Here is a 17,776-nt window from a genome sequence, read left to right as displayed (position 1 = left end):
TCAGAGCACTTTAATAAGACTGTAGGATGGCCTTAACTATTTGTATTAACAGAGATTTTTACATTCATTGTGGGTAAAAAAAAAAATCTTTGTGTGCGCAGCATCTGAGAGTGCCTTGCTCTTTACAATTGATCTTTTAAATTTTGCATCCAGGAACTACAGTCTATTTTACTGGGCTGCTGCTAAATAGACCAACACAAATATATAGATTTTTATGGAGCAAAAGTAAATGTAGTTTTGGAAATGTTCAAACTAATCTGAAAAGTGCTGCAAGTTTTTTTTTTCCAGCTTCCTTAGACTTGACTCGTATTTGAGGACTGACAATTTTATTCATTCCTCTGTTCAAAATAGCTTATAAGATTGATGAGAGTAGCTAGTCTCGTTCACCTACATAAACACATTCAATTAGATGACTGGACATTTCTTAAATGTAAATGAACTTTAATTTAAAGATCTGGTTGTATGTGGGGGCGTGGTGTCCCTGCTGAAAGGCCTAAACTCTGCCTAAGCCTCAACTCTGCTGATGACCCATAAAGGTTTTCTTCCAGGACTTTCTTTGGCTTTCACTGTCTGCTGATGGAAATTATAGCATGATGCTACTACCACCTTATCTTTCTTTTTTTCTTTTTTTTTCTTTTTTTTTTGGTGAAGGTGGTGTTTCAGGTTTCAATTTTCTTCTTTTTTTGTGACAAAAATATGGAAAGTAATAGGGATATTAGTACAGTATGTTGCACATTACTTTAATTGTACTTTGGGTGGAAAATATTGTAAATGCTTTAAGAATATGGGGTTGCTTCTCAGTCATCTAGCAGAGGATAATGTTTGGAGCTTAAATGTAAAGTATTCAGACATCACCTCTATCCAGTGTTCTTTAAAAATCAAGAGAAGTTCATCTACTTTCCATTAAAGCACTTTGGATCGATAGAACTATATCAGATGGAGCATTCTTGTTCAAGTCACCCCGTGGGTGATCACGGGGTCAAGGTTAAGGTTAAATTAATGTAAATAGCAGGTTTACAAAGAATCACTAACTTTGGTACATAAGATAAACAGACACACATTTATTTGAATAAAAGGAACACAAGGGTGGTGTGGCCACTTTAATGAGTTTGCTGTCTGCTGATAGGACAAAGACAGGTGACTAAAATTTTAGAGAAAACAGTACTAATTCACAGAACATTGTGATTTATTTATTTGAACTATTGTAAGGAAAACAAAATAAAAAAAATATTGCAAATTCATGTGGAACCTTTAATCCCTCAAAATGTGGACTCTTTTTTTCTCAAATTATCAACAAAATACCGAGAGGAAATGAGAATAGCACTCAGAAAATCATTTTAATAAAACAGGATTTAAAAAAAAAAACAGGACAACATTGAAAATGAGTGGTTCCCCCGTAACAGTCGTCACACCTTGTAGTCGAGATCAGCGTTCATTCTATTAAATATTTCATAAACGGCATCCACAGTGGCAGAGAAGTTGATGAGGAATTTCCTGATTTTCTCCAAGCATTCTTCCTCCTTCACCTCCCGACCTTTGGAGAGGGCCTTAAGGAAATCTGACTTGTAGGGAGCAGCGTAAAGAGCGGCCTAAAAGAGGGGACCACACAATCAGGGACAGCTTCACACATCTGATTAAAACAATGTAACATCCTAATTCTGAACTGACCTTGAAGAGCTGCTGAACAAACCATCCATGATATTTCCTAAGGGCTATTTCATAAGCTTTGGTGATATTGACTCGTAGGAGGTTGGGATTGCTGTCGTCCTTTTCCCCATTCACCAGGCTCTGTAAGAAAACTTGGATAAATCTGAGACCCCTGGTGAAACAGAAACCATGGATGAGAGGGTATGGATATCTGGAGGTGGTATCATAAAAAAATATTAAACTACTGTAGAACTGAAAATGTATAAAAACAAATCATCTGACCTTTTGAGCCACATAAGTGCTAACGTTGCTCCGACTTTAGGCCATTCACCTCCATGCATTTCCTTCTCTGTCTCTAAGATCATCTGAATAGTCTTGTAGCGTCCAGGGTTGGTATCATAAACGGCCTTAATTTTCTATCAGTTGAGACATCATTTTAATTTAGCAATAGAATGCATTTACAGAAGGAAAATCACAAAGCAAACTTACTGTAAGGTTACTGCATAGATCTGCTTTTATTGGTGCAAAAATAGAGCCAAGGCAGTCTGAGAAAGAAGTGAGAGAGATTTAAATAAAACAACAAATAAGGTAAGTTTGCCAAATTATCTCAAGAAGTAAATGAGCTCAGCCTATAAAATAAACAATGGTCATATTTATGCTGAAGATGATTTGTCCAAGAAGCTCTAGATGTAAGTAATGAATTAAGCTTTATCAACTGCCGAGGAGCTATATGAGCAATAGAGGTTGCAAAGTGTTGACTGGGGTTCTTGTTTAATGACTGCAAACCATCAGAAGTGCTAATAAATAGTTTATATCTGTAGCAAATGTTTAATTGAATCTGAAACCGTATCGGACTGCACACCTCTAAGTTTCCAGGTTCAAATTCTTGCTTTAGCAAGCATGCAGATAAATGAAACTTTCAGATTTGAATGGAATGTACTACTGTACGACTGCTAAGTTGTGCTTTTGATTAAATTTAGCAATTCAAAAACGGTTTGTGCATGAATGCCAACTCCTTATCATGGAAAATTACAAACGATTTCCAAACACTTTATGTCAACAAAGTGACAATTCCTTTATGATGTTGATGGATGAAAGAGGATGGTAGCTGACAAAGATTATTGTGAAAGTTCAGACAAGATGATTAGGTGAAACAGGGGTACAAGTTTTCGTATACTTTCGTTTATTACATTGTTTATAAAAATGAGAATATAAGAATGCTAGCTAAAGCGTTGTCTAGGGTCTCTATTCTGTTGCCTTTATGCCACTGCAATGTGCTCTTCTGTTTTTATCATGTACAGTACTTTCAATCATGCTACTATATATTGTCTTGCCTTGCCCTGCCTATTCCATTGCAATGCATTTCTACTGCTCACTGCCCAAAATCCCTTCTTGTGATTTGCCTCTTTTTGATGTGGCATTTTTTCAGAAGTACCTTATCTCTAAATTTGCACATTATCTATTGTGCAGAATTTCATTTGGGACTGTTGAATATGAATATTTAACAAGTTGCACTCTGAGAAAAGCTGTTAAAAAAATACCAATACACCTCCAGTTACATTGTCATAGAGTGTTGAGCCTTTTACTTAAGACCAGCTGATACAGGAGAGTCGAGTAAATGCTTCCAGAAATGGTTTGTCAAAAGTTCTTTTTAGTAGGAAAGACTTTAGTTTCGCAGATTATTTTTCCAATTCAGCCAATCTCAAATGTAATCATTGAAAACATTAGTTTCTCTTTGATTACTAATCAATTACCTACTGATTGTGAATCACTGTTATTTCAGCCTTTTATAAACCTGTCTTTCTAAGCCTTACTCATTTATGATTGACCACAAAAGCCTAGCACAAAATTGTTGATGAGAAATGGCTTAAACCTGTGTAATAAAAAGCTATTTGTCCTCTAAGTTGTACTAATAAATAAGTAATAAAAACACTTTTCTGTGAGTTATTTCCTTAAAGAAAATGTGTATGTATATCTTACAGTCACACAGGACATATACATTTGTATTTTACAAATACAAAGTGTTTTATGGATTTTTATTAATCCTTTAATACAGTACTCTATAATCAAAGCCAGTGCAGACAGTTGCTTTCATATGTGTGTAATTCAATCTCAGTGTAAATGTGGCTGTTTTGTAAAGCACCCTGTGGAACATTAGAGGACATTAGAGGATAAAAAGCCTCTTCAGTGCCATAGAACACAGCGAAAAGGTCATGGAGAGAGATGGGAAATATAAGGCAGAGTAAGGTTAAGAGCAATATCACAAGGTTTAAAAATGACCATGGTGAAAATGTAGAATCATCTTTTGAAAACAGAGACTATGTCAGAACAGCAAATCTAAGAAATGGCTGTCCAAGTAAAATAACAAGTAGGAAAAAGATGATCCGAAATACAGTCTATAGGCTAATGTCAACTCTAGAGGAGCTGCAATGATCTTAAAATAACTTGGCATGATTTATCTATAGGTATTGGCTATATAAGCTATTCATTATACACATAATTGTACTTTATGAAAGAGTGGCATTATTTATGTGTTGACAGAAGGCCATAAAAAGTTTGTTTTGCTGTTATGTAGAACGAGATGTTATGGTCAGTAAAGACCAACATTAAACAGTTTTACTACTTGTGGCTCGACCATGATGTAATACACACAAATGGGGTATGAATACTTTTGCAAAGTACCAAGAAAAATAGTTTTTCTACTGATGATCTGGGCTTTTATGAAGGGATGCTGAATGGTTGGTCAAGGTCCAACCACAAACAGTTTCAAGCCAACTTGCAACATTTGACCTCTTTCAACCCCTCAGCTGTTGGTGGGAACTACTCATAAGTGTCATCTATTGTACTTACACGTGTCACATCACCCAGACACTGATGACACCCTATCAAGTTTCAGAGAGTTTTACATCACAGGTTAAAACCTTCTATTATGCTGAAAAGATATCTACTAAATAAAAATGCTATTGATTTACATAATTCTTCAGAGATTGTTTGGAAGCCATCATAATTGGTGCAACTTTGGCTAAATTAAAGGAACAATTAGGGAATTTAATTGAGCCCTATCCTAACAGCCAAGTCTAATTAGACAGTCATTATTGTGAATTCGTCTGAACAATGTGTCAGATCTGAATGGCTTGTAGGAAAGTTGGCTTAGATATTTCTAGGTCAGGAAAAACAATAGTGACAAGGAGGAAAGAGTTTATTAGCAGCGTTTGAATTGTTTCATTTCAAGGGTTTCACGTGGCAATTCAATGGAGGGACTAGCATATTAATACAGAATGAAGTTGCACAAAGATGCACCACTGCTTCGTGCCGCTACTGAATGGGTGAGAGCAACTCCACACCATTCTAATCAATTTTCACAACTCAAAATCCAGGCCAGTGGATTAAATTATGCATGCTGACGGACTGTGGACTGCTTGATGGGGAGAAATACGATCCAAAACAGATTATCATTTAGAAAGAGACGCATTCTTGATGTAAACTTTGGGGATTTGTTAGTTCAGATTTGACCACTACAGGTTGTGTGATTTGTGATAAATCTTTGCAAATCAACAGCAGTTAATTTTAAATAGCAAGAGAGGAAATATATACATTTCTCAATCTATTTCCCTAATATATATATTCCCTTAAAATATATGATAAAAATTACATAAATAGTATTCTAATACAAATATGGTTTTTGCTATGTTTTTTTTGGTTAAAAAGAGAAGAAAAAAAAAACTATCCAAACTTACCAAAGAAAGATGGAAGATAGGACACAGCATCCAGGAACGGCCTTGTTTCCACCTGCCTGTCAGCCGGCAGCTGTCTGAACTGGTGCTCTATCAGCAGAGCCATCTCTTTAGTCTGGAAGTGCTGTTAGCTTTGAAATGAAAGCCAAAAGACTGCCAAACTCTTTCCACTGCAGATTCACAGAGACAACAGGAGAATGAAAATCAACACACGCTTACATCTACAAAGACACACACACACTCACACTCAGGTTACCTACACTGAGTCCAGGTCATGGAGGGACATCCAGCTGCTGGCCTGCTCATGTGATTGGCTGGTTACTAAGAGATCTGGGCCATCCAGACACACATCCAATGAGAAGAAATCCTTCTTCATGTACAACAGTTTCTGAAAGTTTGAATCATTATTTGGTACTTCATTTATTGCCTATAAGAAGTAAGGATTTCTTGCAAAGGTTTAAAACAAGTTAAAATCTCTATAAGGTTGCGGTTGCATTTACATTCAATCTTTACTCTGACACCCCTAATCAGACACCTAAAGAAATCAACTTATTATGCAGAATACTCCACTGTGTAATTAAAACTGAAAGGTAAATAATGATTTTCTATAAAACATATGTCAGAGAACATCAGTAAATATGCAGCATGGTGTCACCTACCTACCCTTCTATTTACTCACCCAGAGAACTATCTACAACTGCAAACTGGATAAAGCAATAGCACATTGGTATAAATTGAGCTTTGCTGAGGTTTAACTATTGTCCCCCCCCAAAAAAATAAATAAATAAACAAGCAACATACATGCATAATATTTTACAAGAAGATTTGCTCTAAGAGTAAGTGAGACAACTTTATTCAGTTCCCTATTTGAGGGGTGATGAAAGCACCTCAGGGTGACAGCGCACAATGCAGGCTGCACGAACTAGCATAAGGAGGACTTAGCCCTCGCTTTGAAGAAGCACATGCACAGTAAATTTTGCAGTGTTAAAGTAAAACTTTAAGAGTGCATTAGGTCCCACTCGGAATTAGTGTTAAATTGGATCTCTACGTAGTGTATATTTTACTCCACTTGTTGTTGCAATAACTGTACTTAGACACTGCATATTTGACACTGTGGAATTTACTGTGTGGGATTGTAGGATACTCAAATACACAAATAACATACTCAGACTCTCTCATCTTATCCCTTGAGGCAACTCTCCCCCATCCCCTTTGTAGCTCCACTTTTCTACCTTTACAACCCCCCCCCACACACACACACACACACCCTCGTACAAAATGATCACATGAACAAACAAACTAGCATGAGTAAACATTTCATAAACTGGATAGGTATTGGCCGGACAAACTACAAACTATGTTCCTGAGTAAATAATAGATTCATTTTTGCATATTTTTCTGAGGATGGTTAATATCTGCTACAAGTGTTTATAATGTCTTCTTCTGTGTTTTTTTTTTTTTTTGAGAATTTTTTGTTTTTATTTTGTGTTTTATTTTATGGTGTTTGTTATTTTATATAAGTGTTTTTTTCTGTGTGCTGGTCGTGTGTGCTTTCTCTGCAAAATGTATGTGAAGTTAAATTTATGCAGTATTCCTTCCTGATAAAAGTTTTCTCGCGTTTTCTAAGGACGAATCTTTTGGCCCTTCGCGTTTTCCGTAATACAGGAAGCGTTTCCGTAACTAAGGAAACTAGTGATGGGCAAGTGAAGCCTCATGAAGCAATGAAGCTTTCCAACGCAAAGTGTTGAAAAAAGTTAATTACTCGATGCTTCATTCATCACTCACTAGTGACATCTGCTGGTGAAACTGTAACAGCCTTGTTACTCAGTTGGATCATACTTCCAAATATTAGGAAATGCAATATTGTCACAAAGTTTTCATCAAACTCATGTTTAGTAAGAGGAGAATCCTATTCAATTGTCATGTTTTAATGATTAAAATGATTTGTAGCCAATCTAATCCTTGACCATCAGTGGTGGTGTTAGGTTTTCTTTTATGACATGGACTTATTAGACAATGAAGATATGTGTTACTTTAATGTATTGAGAACTGAGTGACTGTTGCTGCAGACTCTGTGTACTTTGAGCTTGAAACTTGCTTCCTTAAAGACAGAATTTGTTTAAAATCATCTCTTCCTAGGAGTTCTAGTTCTGATTCTTAATATCAAGTTACACATAGAGTTTGCCTCTTCTAATGGCTTTTAGTCTGGTTTTGATGTGTGATTCTGATGCATCTCCTGATTAAACAAAAGAAAATATAGAAATTTCTGGATTTTAGGTTTAATTGTTTTTATTTAGGAATATGACTTTTTTCACTGTTTCAGGTTGTGATTGTGATCTGTCATCTCATAATACTCCCACATATGAGAGGTTTTTCTCTTTTTTGACGGCTCCATTACAACCACTGCTGATGAAAACTGTTCTGCTGAGACCAAACCACCTACTACAACCCACAAAGCAACAGGATTCATCGCGCTTTTATTTTGAAAACCGACACGCAAAATGAAGCAGTCACGTGACCAATGCAATGCGAGGCCTCGTTTGTTGCCAGTCACGTGGTTTTCAACAAGACAACACAGGCCTCGAAGCGGGGCTTCATTGACACGCCCCCTTATTACTCGGTACAAGCCTCGAAGCCTGGCTTCAGATAGCCCATCACTAAAGGAAACCTGTGAGCGGCTAGTGGGGGGGAAAAGGCGGAGAGACATTGAATGGGTTTGTGAATGTTTATTGTTTTGTGTGAGGAATATAGAAGACTGAATAAAAATGCAAAAAGACGTTCGGCTTTTTTTCCTGATAATTTGAATCCAGCGGACGAACTTTACGCGCAGTCCTCTGGTGGAACCCGATACAATGTTGTTAGTGTATTCAAATTGAAGAGAGCGAGTGATTGTTGTTGTACATTGAGTTTATTATTAATTTTTTTCTCATTCATCCATTCCTAATGTTTCAGACAAATGGCTCTTCCTACTCTCTCGGCTCATGGTCCCAGTCGGTCGCGAACGTTGGCCGAGCAGTTGGCTCGACAGCGGGAGCATGAGGCTCGGTGGCGCAGGCAATGGGAGCTGCATGCTCGGTACTTCAAGGAGCAGGACGTCCGCAACCAGAGGCAGGAGGCGTGGAGCTCCCGTCACTCCTTCCAGCAGAGGTAAATGAGTCTGAAGCAGGATGTTCCTGCACATCAACAACCCAGAGATCCACCAAAACATTGGACAAATCAGCTCAACATTGGAACAAACTAAAAAGCAAACCCCAGCCACAAATCCTCCCACTGCTTTATTAGTTGCACTGCCTTTAATAATTGTTCACACCCCCAACGTTTCTCACATTTGTATCTTTACATCTACAGTCTGTCTACAACATCTTTTGCTGGGATGTAATTTAATAGACCAACATAAAGCAGTGCACAATTTTAAACTGCAAGATAAATTGAAAGCCAATCAAATCCCTTTTACATATTTTATTTTATTTTTTTTACAAATAAAATTGAAGTGTGATGTGCATTTTTATTCAGCCCACACAGTTCACTTGAAAAATACGTTGTTGATCCGAAAGTGAAATAAAGTAAAACAATTTTCACCCCATACAGATGTAGAGCTTCATTTTCTAGAGCCATATTTAAACTACAATAGATACACTATATTGCCAAAAGTATTTGCTCACCCATCCAAATTATTGGAATCAGGTGTTCCAATCACTTCCATGGCCACAGGTGTATAAATTCAAGCACCTAGGCATGCAGACTGTTTTTACAAACATTTGTGAAAGAATGGGTCGCTCTCAGGAGCTCAGTGAATTCCAGCGTGGAACTGTGATAGGATGCCACCTGTGCAACAAATCCAGTCGTGAAATTTCCTCGCTCCTAAATATTCCACAGTCAACTGTCAGCTGTATTATAAGAAAATGGAAGTGTTTGGGAACGACAGCAACTCAGCCACGAAGTGGTAGGCCACGTAAACTGACGGAGCGGGGTCAGCGGATGCTGACGCGCATAGTGCGAAGAGGTCGCCAACTTTCTGCAGAGTCAATCACTACAGACCTCCAAACTTCATGTGGCCTTCAGATTAGCTCAAGAACAGTGCGCAGAGAGCTTCATGGAATGGGTTTCCATGGTCGAGCAGCTGCATCCAAGCCATACATCACCAAGTGCAATGCAAAGCGTCGGATGCGGTGGTGTAAAGCACGCCGCCACTGGACTCTAGAGCAGTGGAGACGCGTTCTCTGGAGTGACGAATCGCGCTTCTCCATCTGGCAATCTGATGGACGGGTCTGGGTTTGGCGGTTGCCAGGAGAACGGTACTTGTCTGACTGCATTGTGCCAAGTGTAAAGTTTGTTGGAGGGGGGATTATGGTGTGGGGTTGTTTTTCAGGAGCTGGGCTTGGCCCCTTAGTTCCAGTGAAAGGAACTCTGAATGCTTCAGCATCCCAAGACATTTTGGACAATTCCATGCTCCCAACTTTGTGGGAACAGTTTGGAGCTGGCCCCTTCCTCTTCCAACATGACTGTGCACCAGTGCACAAAGCAAGGTCCATAAAGACATGGATGACAGAGTCTGGTGTGGATGAACTTGACTGGCCTGCACAGAGTCCTGACCTCAACCCGATAGAACACCTTTGGGATGAATTAGAGCGGAGACTGAGAGCCAGGCCTTCTCGTCCAACATCAGTGTGCAACCTCACAAATGCGCTTCTGGAAGAATGGTCAAAAATTCCCATAAACACACTCCTAAACCTTGTGGACAGCCTTCCCAGAAGAGTTGAAGCTGTTCTAGCTGCAAAGGGTGGACCGACGTCATATTGAACCCTATGGATTAGGAACGGGATGTCACTTAAGCTCATATGTGAGTCAAGGCAGGTGAGCAAATACTTTTGGCAATATAGTGTACTTCATTGTCCCAGAATTCTGCTAAGTTTGTTGAAAAATTAGACTATTTACATTAACTTATAAATAATCATAACAAAACAAAAACATCAAGTCAGACATATGCTTCATCGAATCCTTTTTATTAAAAAGAAAAAACAAATTCAATTGCAGCTCATAGATTTAGTGCATGCTGTTTCTAAATACCTAATAAATAAATAATTGAATAAAAAAAACATCATCCTGTCAAAGAAGTCTAGAGTGTCTACTTGTAAAGACATGCTGACCATAAAAGAAAAACCTGTTGTTTCAACATGCTATTGAACAACAAGAAGCCTCCAAAAATCCACAAACTAGGACGTTTTACAACAATAATTAAGTAAGATGGAAATATGTTTTTAACTGAAAAATGAAGTTTGGAAGTTAAACCCCTCTGCAGTCTTTAACAGAAATGTACTGTTGTATTGTGTTTGTGTTAAATCCTCATTGCGCTGACCAGGTAAAGAGCGTTCTCTCCTCAGTGACAGGTCACACATATTTGTCAGTATTTATTGTAGATATAACATAATGTTTAGACTTTGTTTGTGTAAAGCAGGGTAATGAAGCCAAACAGGTTTGAGGACAAGTCTTTTCAAAAACAGTGAATCTGCTTCTGATGTATTTGTGTCTGAGTGTGTGTAATTAAAACCAGCTAACCTGCAGTCTTGCTCTTCACCAGGAGAGGTCTCTGTTACTGAAGCAGTGAAGATAATCCAAAACCACTGAACCATTTGGTTTAATGCTTATAAAACCTCCAGTTTCTCTAATTTGCAAAGGGTTTTTTTTTCAATCCTACAAATGATTTTGTTTGTCCACTGGAAATTTTACTTGGTATGGGAATGTATCAGTAGACAAAGATTGCAAAAAATATTAATTTGTTTTGTTTTTCACTTGGTGCCAGTATGTCAGCATACCACAGAGAAAAGCTGAAGGAAGAAAAGAAAGCCAAGCTAGAGCAGCGCAGAGAGCGGCTCAGGGCCATGCTTCAAGAGGAGCGAAACAAACTGGAGGCCGAGCTCCGGGATTTAGTTCCTGACAGGAGCAAAACGGCAACTCAGCAGGTGCACAAAGTTGAAGAGCTCCGTCAGGCTAGAGAGGAAAGAAGGAAAAAGGTAAGAGTTTGGATAATATGATAGAAGAAAAAGTAAATGTTATATTTTCCTAAAAATTTTCCCTCTGCTCTCTCAGGTTGCACAGGAGCTCCTTAAAGAGCACTGGAAGAGAAACAACCCAGACCTGCGTGAGGTAGGCTGCTTTAACTAGTCATTCAAAAGTGAGTAAAATTACCTTAAAGACTGATAGCTGGTGACATCGTCAATAGCTTTGATCTATGTTGTGTGTGTGGCCGTGTCTTTGTTACCCAGTGGGGAGGCTTTAAGACCAATTCCCAGGAAATAAGCTATTTTCTGGGGACCAGTCAACTGGTTAATTGAGTTTAGGGTTGGGTATATATTGCTAATGGTTAGGGTGAGGGTCTAGTTTAGGCTATAGAAATAAATAGGGAATTAATGGAATTCAATACTTAATCCCTGTAAGGACAGCGGAATATAACGTGTTTGTGGTAAACCCAGCAAGTGTAGGGTATTGACTCTTTTTTGAGTCAAGATGTCCATTTGATCCTGAAACAGTATCCTCCTTGTGAGAAGCCGATTCCATGACTTTTGTTTCTTCTGGTCCAGATTTTTAGACTAAAACACACTGTGTTGCTGTCCTCAACAGGTCAGGGTCATCAGTACCTCGGCCCAGGCTCTGTCACAACCTCACTCTTCTTCTGTGTTTCCAGGTTGAGTCAGCATTGCATAAAGATCATGTTGTCAACCAGTGGCAGGAGCAGATATCTGAGAAGAAACAGGTAAGTTGAAAAAAAACATCTGAGATCCTAACTTATCCTTATGTACTTGCTGTTTAACTTAGAACCTCTGTTGTCTGCGACCCAGTGATGTCACATTAAGGCAACCATTCATCAAATGTGTCCGTTTCTGTTTACCTCATCCTTTATTTATGGAACAATGAATTTTTAATTGAAGAGCACTTACGCAGTCTGTGAGCACAGTATCATGTCTGAGATCTACTCGGATTAAATCCCCTCAACACGGCATATAATTAAGAAAGTTTGACACCCGCTGTTAGTGACAAGTCTCATCAAACATGCAGAAAGACGTGATGGAGCAGGTGGAAAAGACACGCTTTGAAAATGAGTATGAGAGGAGTCGAAAAGAGGCCCTGGAGAGGATGAGGCAAGCAGAGGAGAGGAGGAGAGAAGAGGAGCGGAATAGGGCTGAGGAGCTCCGTAAACAGATGGAAGAACTGAAACTGAGGGAGGAGGAGGTATGTGGAATTTCAATTAGAGAGATGTCCATTGCTTAATGTATATTCATATTTATTTATTATTGTCTGGACAAACACCTGGTTTAATTACAAAAATCCATGTGTTTGATTGCTAAAAAAAAAAAAAAAAAAGGTTAGAACACCCCAACTTCTACCAGTCAGTGTTACCCCATTCAGCTGAAATAACTAGTGGGACCCATCCCATAAATGGTTTCCTGCCTTGTTCTAGGTGTTAGGGTTAAATTTTGCCACCATCTGCTGACTTGTAAAAGTTACAAACCAGCATCATTAAGATTATTGCACTGATTGGGCCAAGATCTTTTCAGTTCTCATTCAGACCTTGGTGGACATATTGGTCAAAATTTAACGTCACTGTTATGTTGCAGCAGTTCTGCTTCAGATAATGAACAGAGCCAGGTGTAGATCCATTCTAGTGCTCTTAGAGACCGCTGTTAGCATCCAATCATCTCATTTCACATGGAACATGCTTTGATGGCCAAAGCTCCATATATCAACAGTTCTTTTGCAAGTTTTGAAGGTTCTTTTATATACTATTTTCTAGGGGTGTGAATCACCACTTTTATCATGATACAAAAGTATCAATTAATTTGGGTGATGGCATGATGATGTCATGATATCACAAAGCATGCAGTAACAAGATTTTCATTCAGTCCCATTCACAATCCTGTGATCAGTGTGATGCGATATTATCTGCCCATCTAACACAGTTATTCACATTGATTTTAAATAAAAGAAAATAAAGCATTGCAAATACTGTGGGATTAGACCATTTCATCAGGAATTTATATATATAAAAAAGTATCCCTCTAGATATAAATGACGTGCCTGGATTGTTATTATAGTGTCCATCCTTTTATAGTTTAACTGACAATGTTCTCACCGGGTTTACCTGATGTAACACAGTCATTTTAGCAGTATTTGCTGTGTAAAACAGTGTCATGAGCTGTGTTAATTTTGTCCCTGAGGCTACTCATCTGAGAAAGGAGCAGGAGGAGCTGCTGCTGAAGCAGTGGGAACTGGAGAGGATGGAGGAGGAAAGGAAGAAGACAGAGGAGAGGCAACGGAAAGCTGAAATTGGGTAGGATTTAGACAACTAATCACAACTCCTGGTTTAGTGTGTACATTTAAATTATGCGGCTAAATGGTTATTTTCCTTTCCCCAGGCATTTCCTGATTCGTCAGTACCGCTCTCAGTTAAAGAGGAGAGCCCAGCAAATCCAGGAGGAACTGGTGAGTCTGATTGATAAGCTGTTTGAGTATTCAAATCCAAGATTTTGTTGTTTTTAGCTGAAGATCTTTGTGAACTTCAGGAAGTTGATCGCAAGATTCTGGCAGCCTTACTTGAAGAAGAAGAGGAGGACAAAAAGCTGCAGATGGCAAGAAGAGAGAGAGCGGTGGCCGACGCTGCCTGGATGAAACGCGTCATAGAGGAGCAGCTTGAACTGGAGCGCCAGAGAGAGGCCGAGTTTGACGTCCTGCACAGGTCAGTGTCCAGATTCTTCAAATGCTAAAGGGGGATTTATGATGCAGTGCCAGCTGCTCCCTGATTGATCTTCTTTGCAGGAGATGCTTAATTTCTGGATTGGATTCTCATGCAGGTTTTAAAAAAAAATCCAAGCACATGCAGCTATTGGCACAGATAATTTATCAGGTTACAGTTGATCTCTTTTTGTCCACAGATACAGCTGTTGCAAAAATGACAAAGAAATATAAATTTATTTTTTTTATTGTTTACTTATTTTTAATTAAAAGAGAACTCTGGCTCCCCATCCCATGAGGTGCACCTTAAATGTCTCCAGGGAGGCTTCTCCAAATCAATCATTCAACTACTGCAGATTGTAGAAGACAGCGCATTATTTTTACTGATCTTCCATACACAAAAAGCATTTATTGAATTAAAAAATAATGTATTATTTATAAAATTATTGCATTTACATGAAGAAATAGACCTTTGTGTCTGAGTGAAGGCCATTAAAAACACATAAAGGAGAAACTGAGGACAGAAGTCCGTCAGTGTTTCTTACATAAGTTAGCCAATAGCTTCTAGTTACACAGTTCAGTGTTTATGAACGGTTTGTTTGAATGACAATATTGACCTTCAGATTTTGTATTTTTAAGTGATAATATGGTTTTAAACTATATGCACATTTTATTTGAACTGAAACATATCAGCATGAAGACCAGGTAGACCTCACTGTAAGAGAACATTATTTTTAATTATGAATCCAGCAGCAGCAGCAGCTTGCTTCTGTGTTTTCTTCTCATAACTAAAAGTATTTAGCAGGCAGTATTAGAGCTATATTATTTCACAATGTGAAATTAGAGGAATGTCCATTCAGTTCAGTGCATAATAATGTTTTCCATATAATATTTAGGGAAGAAGCTCAGCGTGTTTGGGAGAAACGAGAGGCCCAATGGGAGAAGGAGAAGAAAGCCAGAGAAAGACTAATGCATGAGGTAAAATTGTCTTACATGATCAAAACTTTCAATAAAAGCTTTAAAATTAAAAAGTGCAGTGTTAATTTTCTCTGTAAGGTGCTTATGGGGAGGCAGCAGCAACTGGAGCAAAAAATGCTAAAGCTCCGCAAAGCTCAAGAGGAATCGCTGAAGAGAAGGGAAGAGTTGATCCAGGAGCTGGAACTGGAGAGGAAGCTCAGGCGTTTGGAAAAAGAGACGGACGAAGGCCAAAAAACTGCAAGGATGCAGGAGCTGAAGGCCCAGGTTGGAACTAATGCTCAATTGTTTTGTGCGGGGGTTCAATCACAGGATTGCCCTAAAGCTGTATGCTAAATTGAGATATGCATTTGACATAGGTGGAAGAGAAACGTCAGGAGCAGTGGCAAGAGTGGTGCAGAATACAGCAGGAGGACGACGAGGAAAGGAAAGCCCTTGAAATTCAAGAAGAAGACCTGAAGTTAGAGATGCAGAAAATGGCTGAAGAAGGTTACCAAGAAAAGGTAAATACACAAAGAATCCCAAGTCAGAAACTAAATACACAGCATTCTAACACTTCAAACTGATTTTAAAAAGTAAACGTCTTTGTTTCAGATTCACAGCAGACCTCGATCCGCCTGGACATGACCACCGTGGAGCGGGATGTTTATTTATCCATAGGGAATTAGTTTAAAGTGTTTTATCTAACTTTATGTCCAGAGAGGCAGGAAGGAAAAAACTTCCAAGTGAATCAAAAGCACTTTAGATGAAGCTACTTTACATTCTAGTTCCCATCTTCTTTAAATAACCTCCCCCATGGCAGTGCTTTGATTCAGCACTAAAGCATTCAAACCAACAACCACCTCAGTGCAGTGGTCAGCAGAGGATCACATACTCTGAAAACCCTCCCCAACAAAAAAATATATAATTTGGTCTGCAGTTGTTATGCATAAAGTGTCTTAAAGTTAATGACCACCAAAACCGCCATCAAGGAGATGAAGGACAACAAATTCAACAGGTTGGTGATGTGTTGATTGAGAAGATGGAATCGCCTTTAACTGGCATTCAGTGAACAATATATCAATGCAGATTGAAGATTCCTTTTTTCTCATAAAAAATTTAAAACAAAGTGCAGCATTTTTGCAATTGAGTAAAGTAAAGAGAACTCACCAATGGTTTGATATGTTTACATATAAGGTTTATTTAAAAAAATTATTTTCATTATTCCAGCTAGGATGCTGCACCTCATACATCCCTTGGAAGAGATTTCAATATGATAAATGAATTCAGAAACTCTTTGGGAAGCTTAACACTGGTTTGCTCCGTAAAACAGGACACATGTAGAGCTCTTGTTCACATGTTGCACATTGAATACCAAACCTGCAGAAATGCAACAGAACAAAACACGTACGAGTGAAAGCTGGGTGAAATCACTGAAGGACAACATAGAGCCTGCTGAAAGAAATCAGATAGAAAGTTAAATGCTAGGTGTTTGTGCTGGAGACAGGAAACAGTTTGGCCCGTGAACATATCCAACTGGCTTCCACCGAATGGACAAATGGGTGCTGATGAGAAGTGCACTGCAGACAGGGTTCCGCTCGGACAGATGAAAAAATGTATAAAAAAGTTTTTATTGAAACAAACATTAAAAGTTTCAAAAACATTCATTCTGAACAATCTATGGAAATTCATTAAAAGGTCACTGAAATTTATGGTGGATTATTATTTACAGGGTTTCTACAATGTCTTCAAAAATCAGTATTTTAGTAGTTCTCAAATATGGGCACTTATGAAAGCTGATAAGGTTTACATCACTGGATATATAATACATTACCTTGGATTAAAGTTGCCAAAATTTAAAAATGTTTCTTCATAAAATTTTGCCTCTTTTTTTTTTTTTTGGAACCACCTACACAGTGATCCCATGGACGACCAATACACAGTTGTGCCTGAATGTTTAAATGGCTTATGGTTAAAGAAAATTATTAATTCATACTAGTTATTTAAATGATTATTTAGTAAAATAAAATATTGGTTTTGAATTTTTGTTAAACAAAAATTCTAAAATAAAAAAGCGAAGAAAACAGTCCCACACAAAGTAAAGTGCCATGCTGATAAACAGTGATGGGCAGTAGCGCCGCTACATGTAGCGAAGCTATTAGTTTAACTACATTTTCCATTAGCTTGACCGTAGCGTCGCTGCTTTATTTATCAAGTAACTTTCCTGTAGCGACGTTATTGTTTTGATCAAGTAGCGACGTAGCGTCCACAAACGCTACAAAATCCAGGGGAAAACTAAGAAATGAAACCAGGCTTTCTATTTCTAAACAACAATCAGCCACAAAACTACTGTAAATAGCAGTTTCAGCTGACGCTTTATAAGTGGCGTAGTAGCACAGGCACACTCAGTAGGGTTAAACAAGCGCACCCTTTCCGAGGCTGTCGTTCTATTGGCTGGAAAGGTTGCTAGGCGACGATCCAACTGCAGTCTGAGAGAGAGCAAAACAAATCCGCAAGCAGAGCCTACGGGTTTGCGAGCGTATCTGAGACTCAAACAGAGCGCGGTTTGTGCGCGAAGAAAAGGAAGCGAGCGAGAGGAGAAAATATCTGTGCAAGAAGCATTAAATCTGAGAGAAGAAACAAAGATTTGAGAGAGAAGAGAAAATATTTGAGAGAGAGCGCATGTTTTGAGTGTGAGCATTATAAGTTTTGAG

General features: G+C 38.5%; 2 protein-coding genes across 4 annotated transcripts; one reads left to right on the top strand and one right to left on the bottom strand.

Annotated features, from left to right (window-relative positions):
* Positions 1 to 1,142: 1,142 nt before the first annotated feature.
* Positions 1,143 to 5,695, bottom strand: gltpa (glycolipid transfer protein a). 2 transcript variants are annotated; one of them, XM_038289990.1, is made up of 6 exons: positions 5,642 to 5,695; positions 5,385 to 5,551; positions 2,137 to 2,192; positions 1,930 to 2,063; positions 1,669 to 1,819; positions 1,143 to 1,589 (listed from the first exon to the last, which is right to left on the bottom strand). In XM_038289990.1, the coding sequence occupies exons 2-6, from the start codon at positions 5,485 to 5,487 to the stop codon at positions 1,407 to 1,409; spliced, it is 627 nt and encodes a 208-aa protein (XP_038145918.1). In that variant the 5' UTR covers positions 5,488 to 5,551; positions 5,642 to 5,695; the 3' UTR covers positions 1,143 to 1,406. The 2 variants fall into 2 exon arrangements, with proteins under 2 accessions (XP_038145918.1, XP_038145917.1); XM_038289989.1 differs by lacking the exon at positions 5,642 to 5,695 and having other exon boundaries at positions 5,385 to 5,608.
* Positions 5,696 to 8,032: 2,337 nt separating this feature from the next.
* Positions 8,033 to 15,782, top strand: LOC119786567 (trichoplein, keratin filament binding). Of its 2 annotated transcripts, none has more exons than XM_038290026.1 (13): positions 8,033 to 8,095; positions 8,334 to 8,528; positions 11,182 to 11,392; positions 11,469 to 11,525; positions 12,064 to 12,132; positions 12,435 to 12,608; positions 13,595 to 13,707; positions 13,793 to 13,859; positions 13,940 to 14,112; positions 15,005 to 15,086; positions 15,165 to 15,350; positions 15,443 to 15,586; positions 15,678 to 15,782. In XM_038290026.1, the coding sequence occupies exons 2-13, from the start codon at positions 8,338 to 8,340 to the stop codon at positions 15,708 to 15,710; spliced, it is 1,500 nt and encodes a 499-aa protein (XP_038145954.1). In that variant the 5' UTR covers positions 8,033 to 8,095; positions 8,334 to 8,337; the 3' UTR covers positions 15,711 to 15,782. The 2 variants fall into 2 exon arrangements, with proteins under 2 accessions (XP_038145954.1, XP_038145953.1); XM_038290025.1 differs by lacking the exon at positions 8,033 to 8,095 and adding an exon at positions 8,133 to 8,238.
* The last annotated feature ends 1,994 nt before the right edge of the window (positions 15,783 to 17,776 follow it).

The sequence above is a fragment of the Cyprinodon tularosa genome, unplaced genomic scaffold (assembly GCF_016077235.1).
Source record: "Cyprinodon tularosa strain WSP-4 unplaced genomic scaffold, ASM1607723v1 ctg275, whole genome shotgun sequence".
Classification (NCBI taxonomy): domain Eukaryota; kingdom Metazoa; phylum Chordata; class Actinopteri; order Cyprinodontiformes; family Cyprinodontidae; genus Cyprinodon; species Cyprinodon tularosa.
The sequence above is the reverse complement of the archived record's forward strand: the minus strand, read 5'-3'. Positions and strand labels throughout refer to the sequence as shown.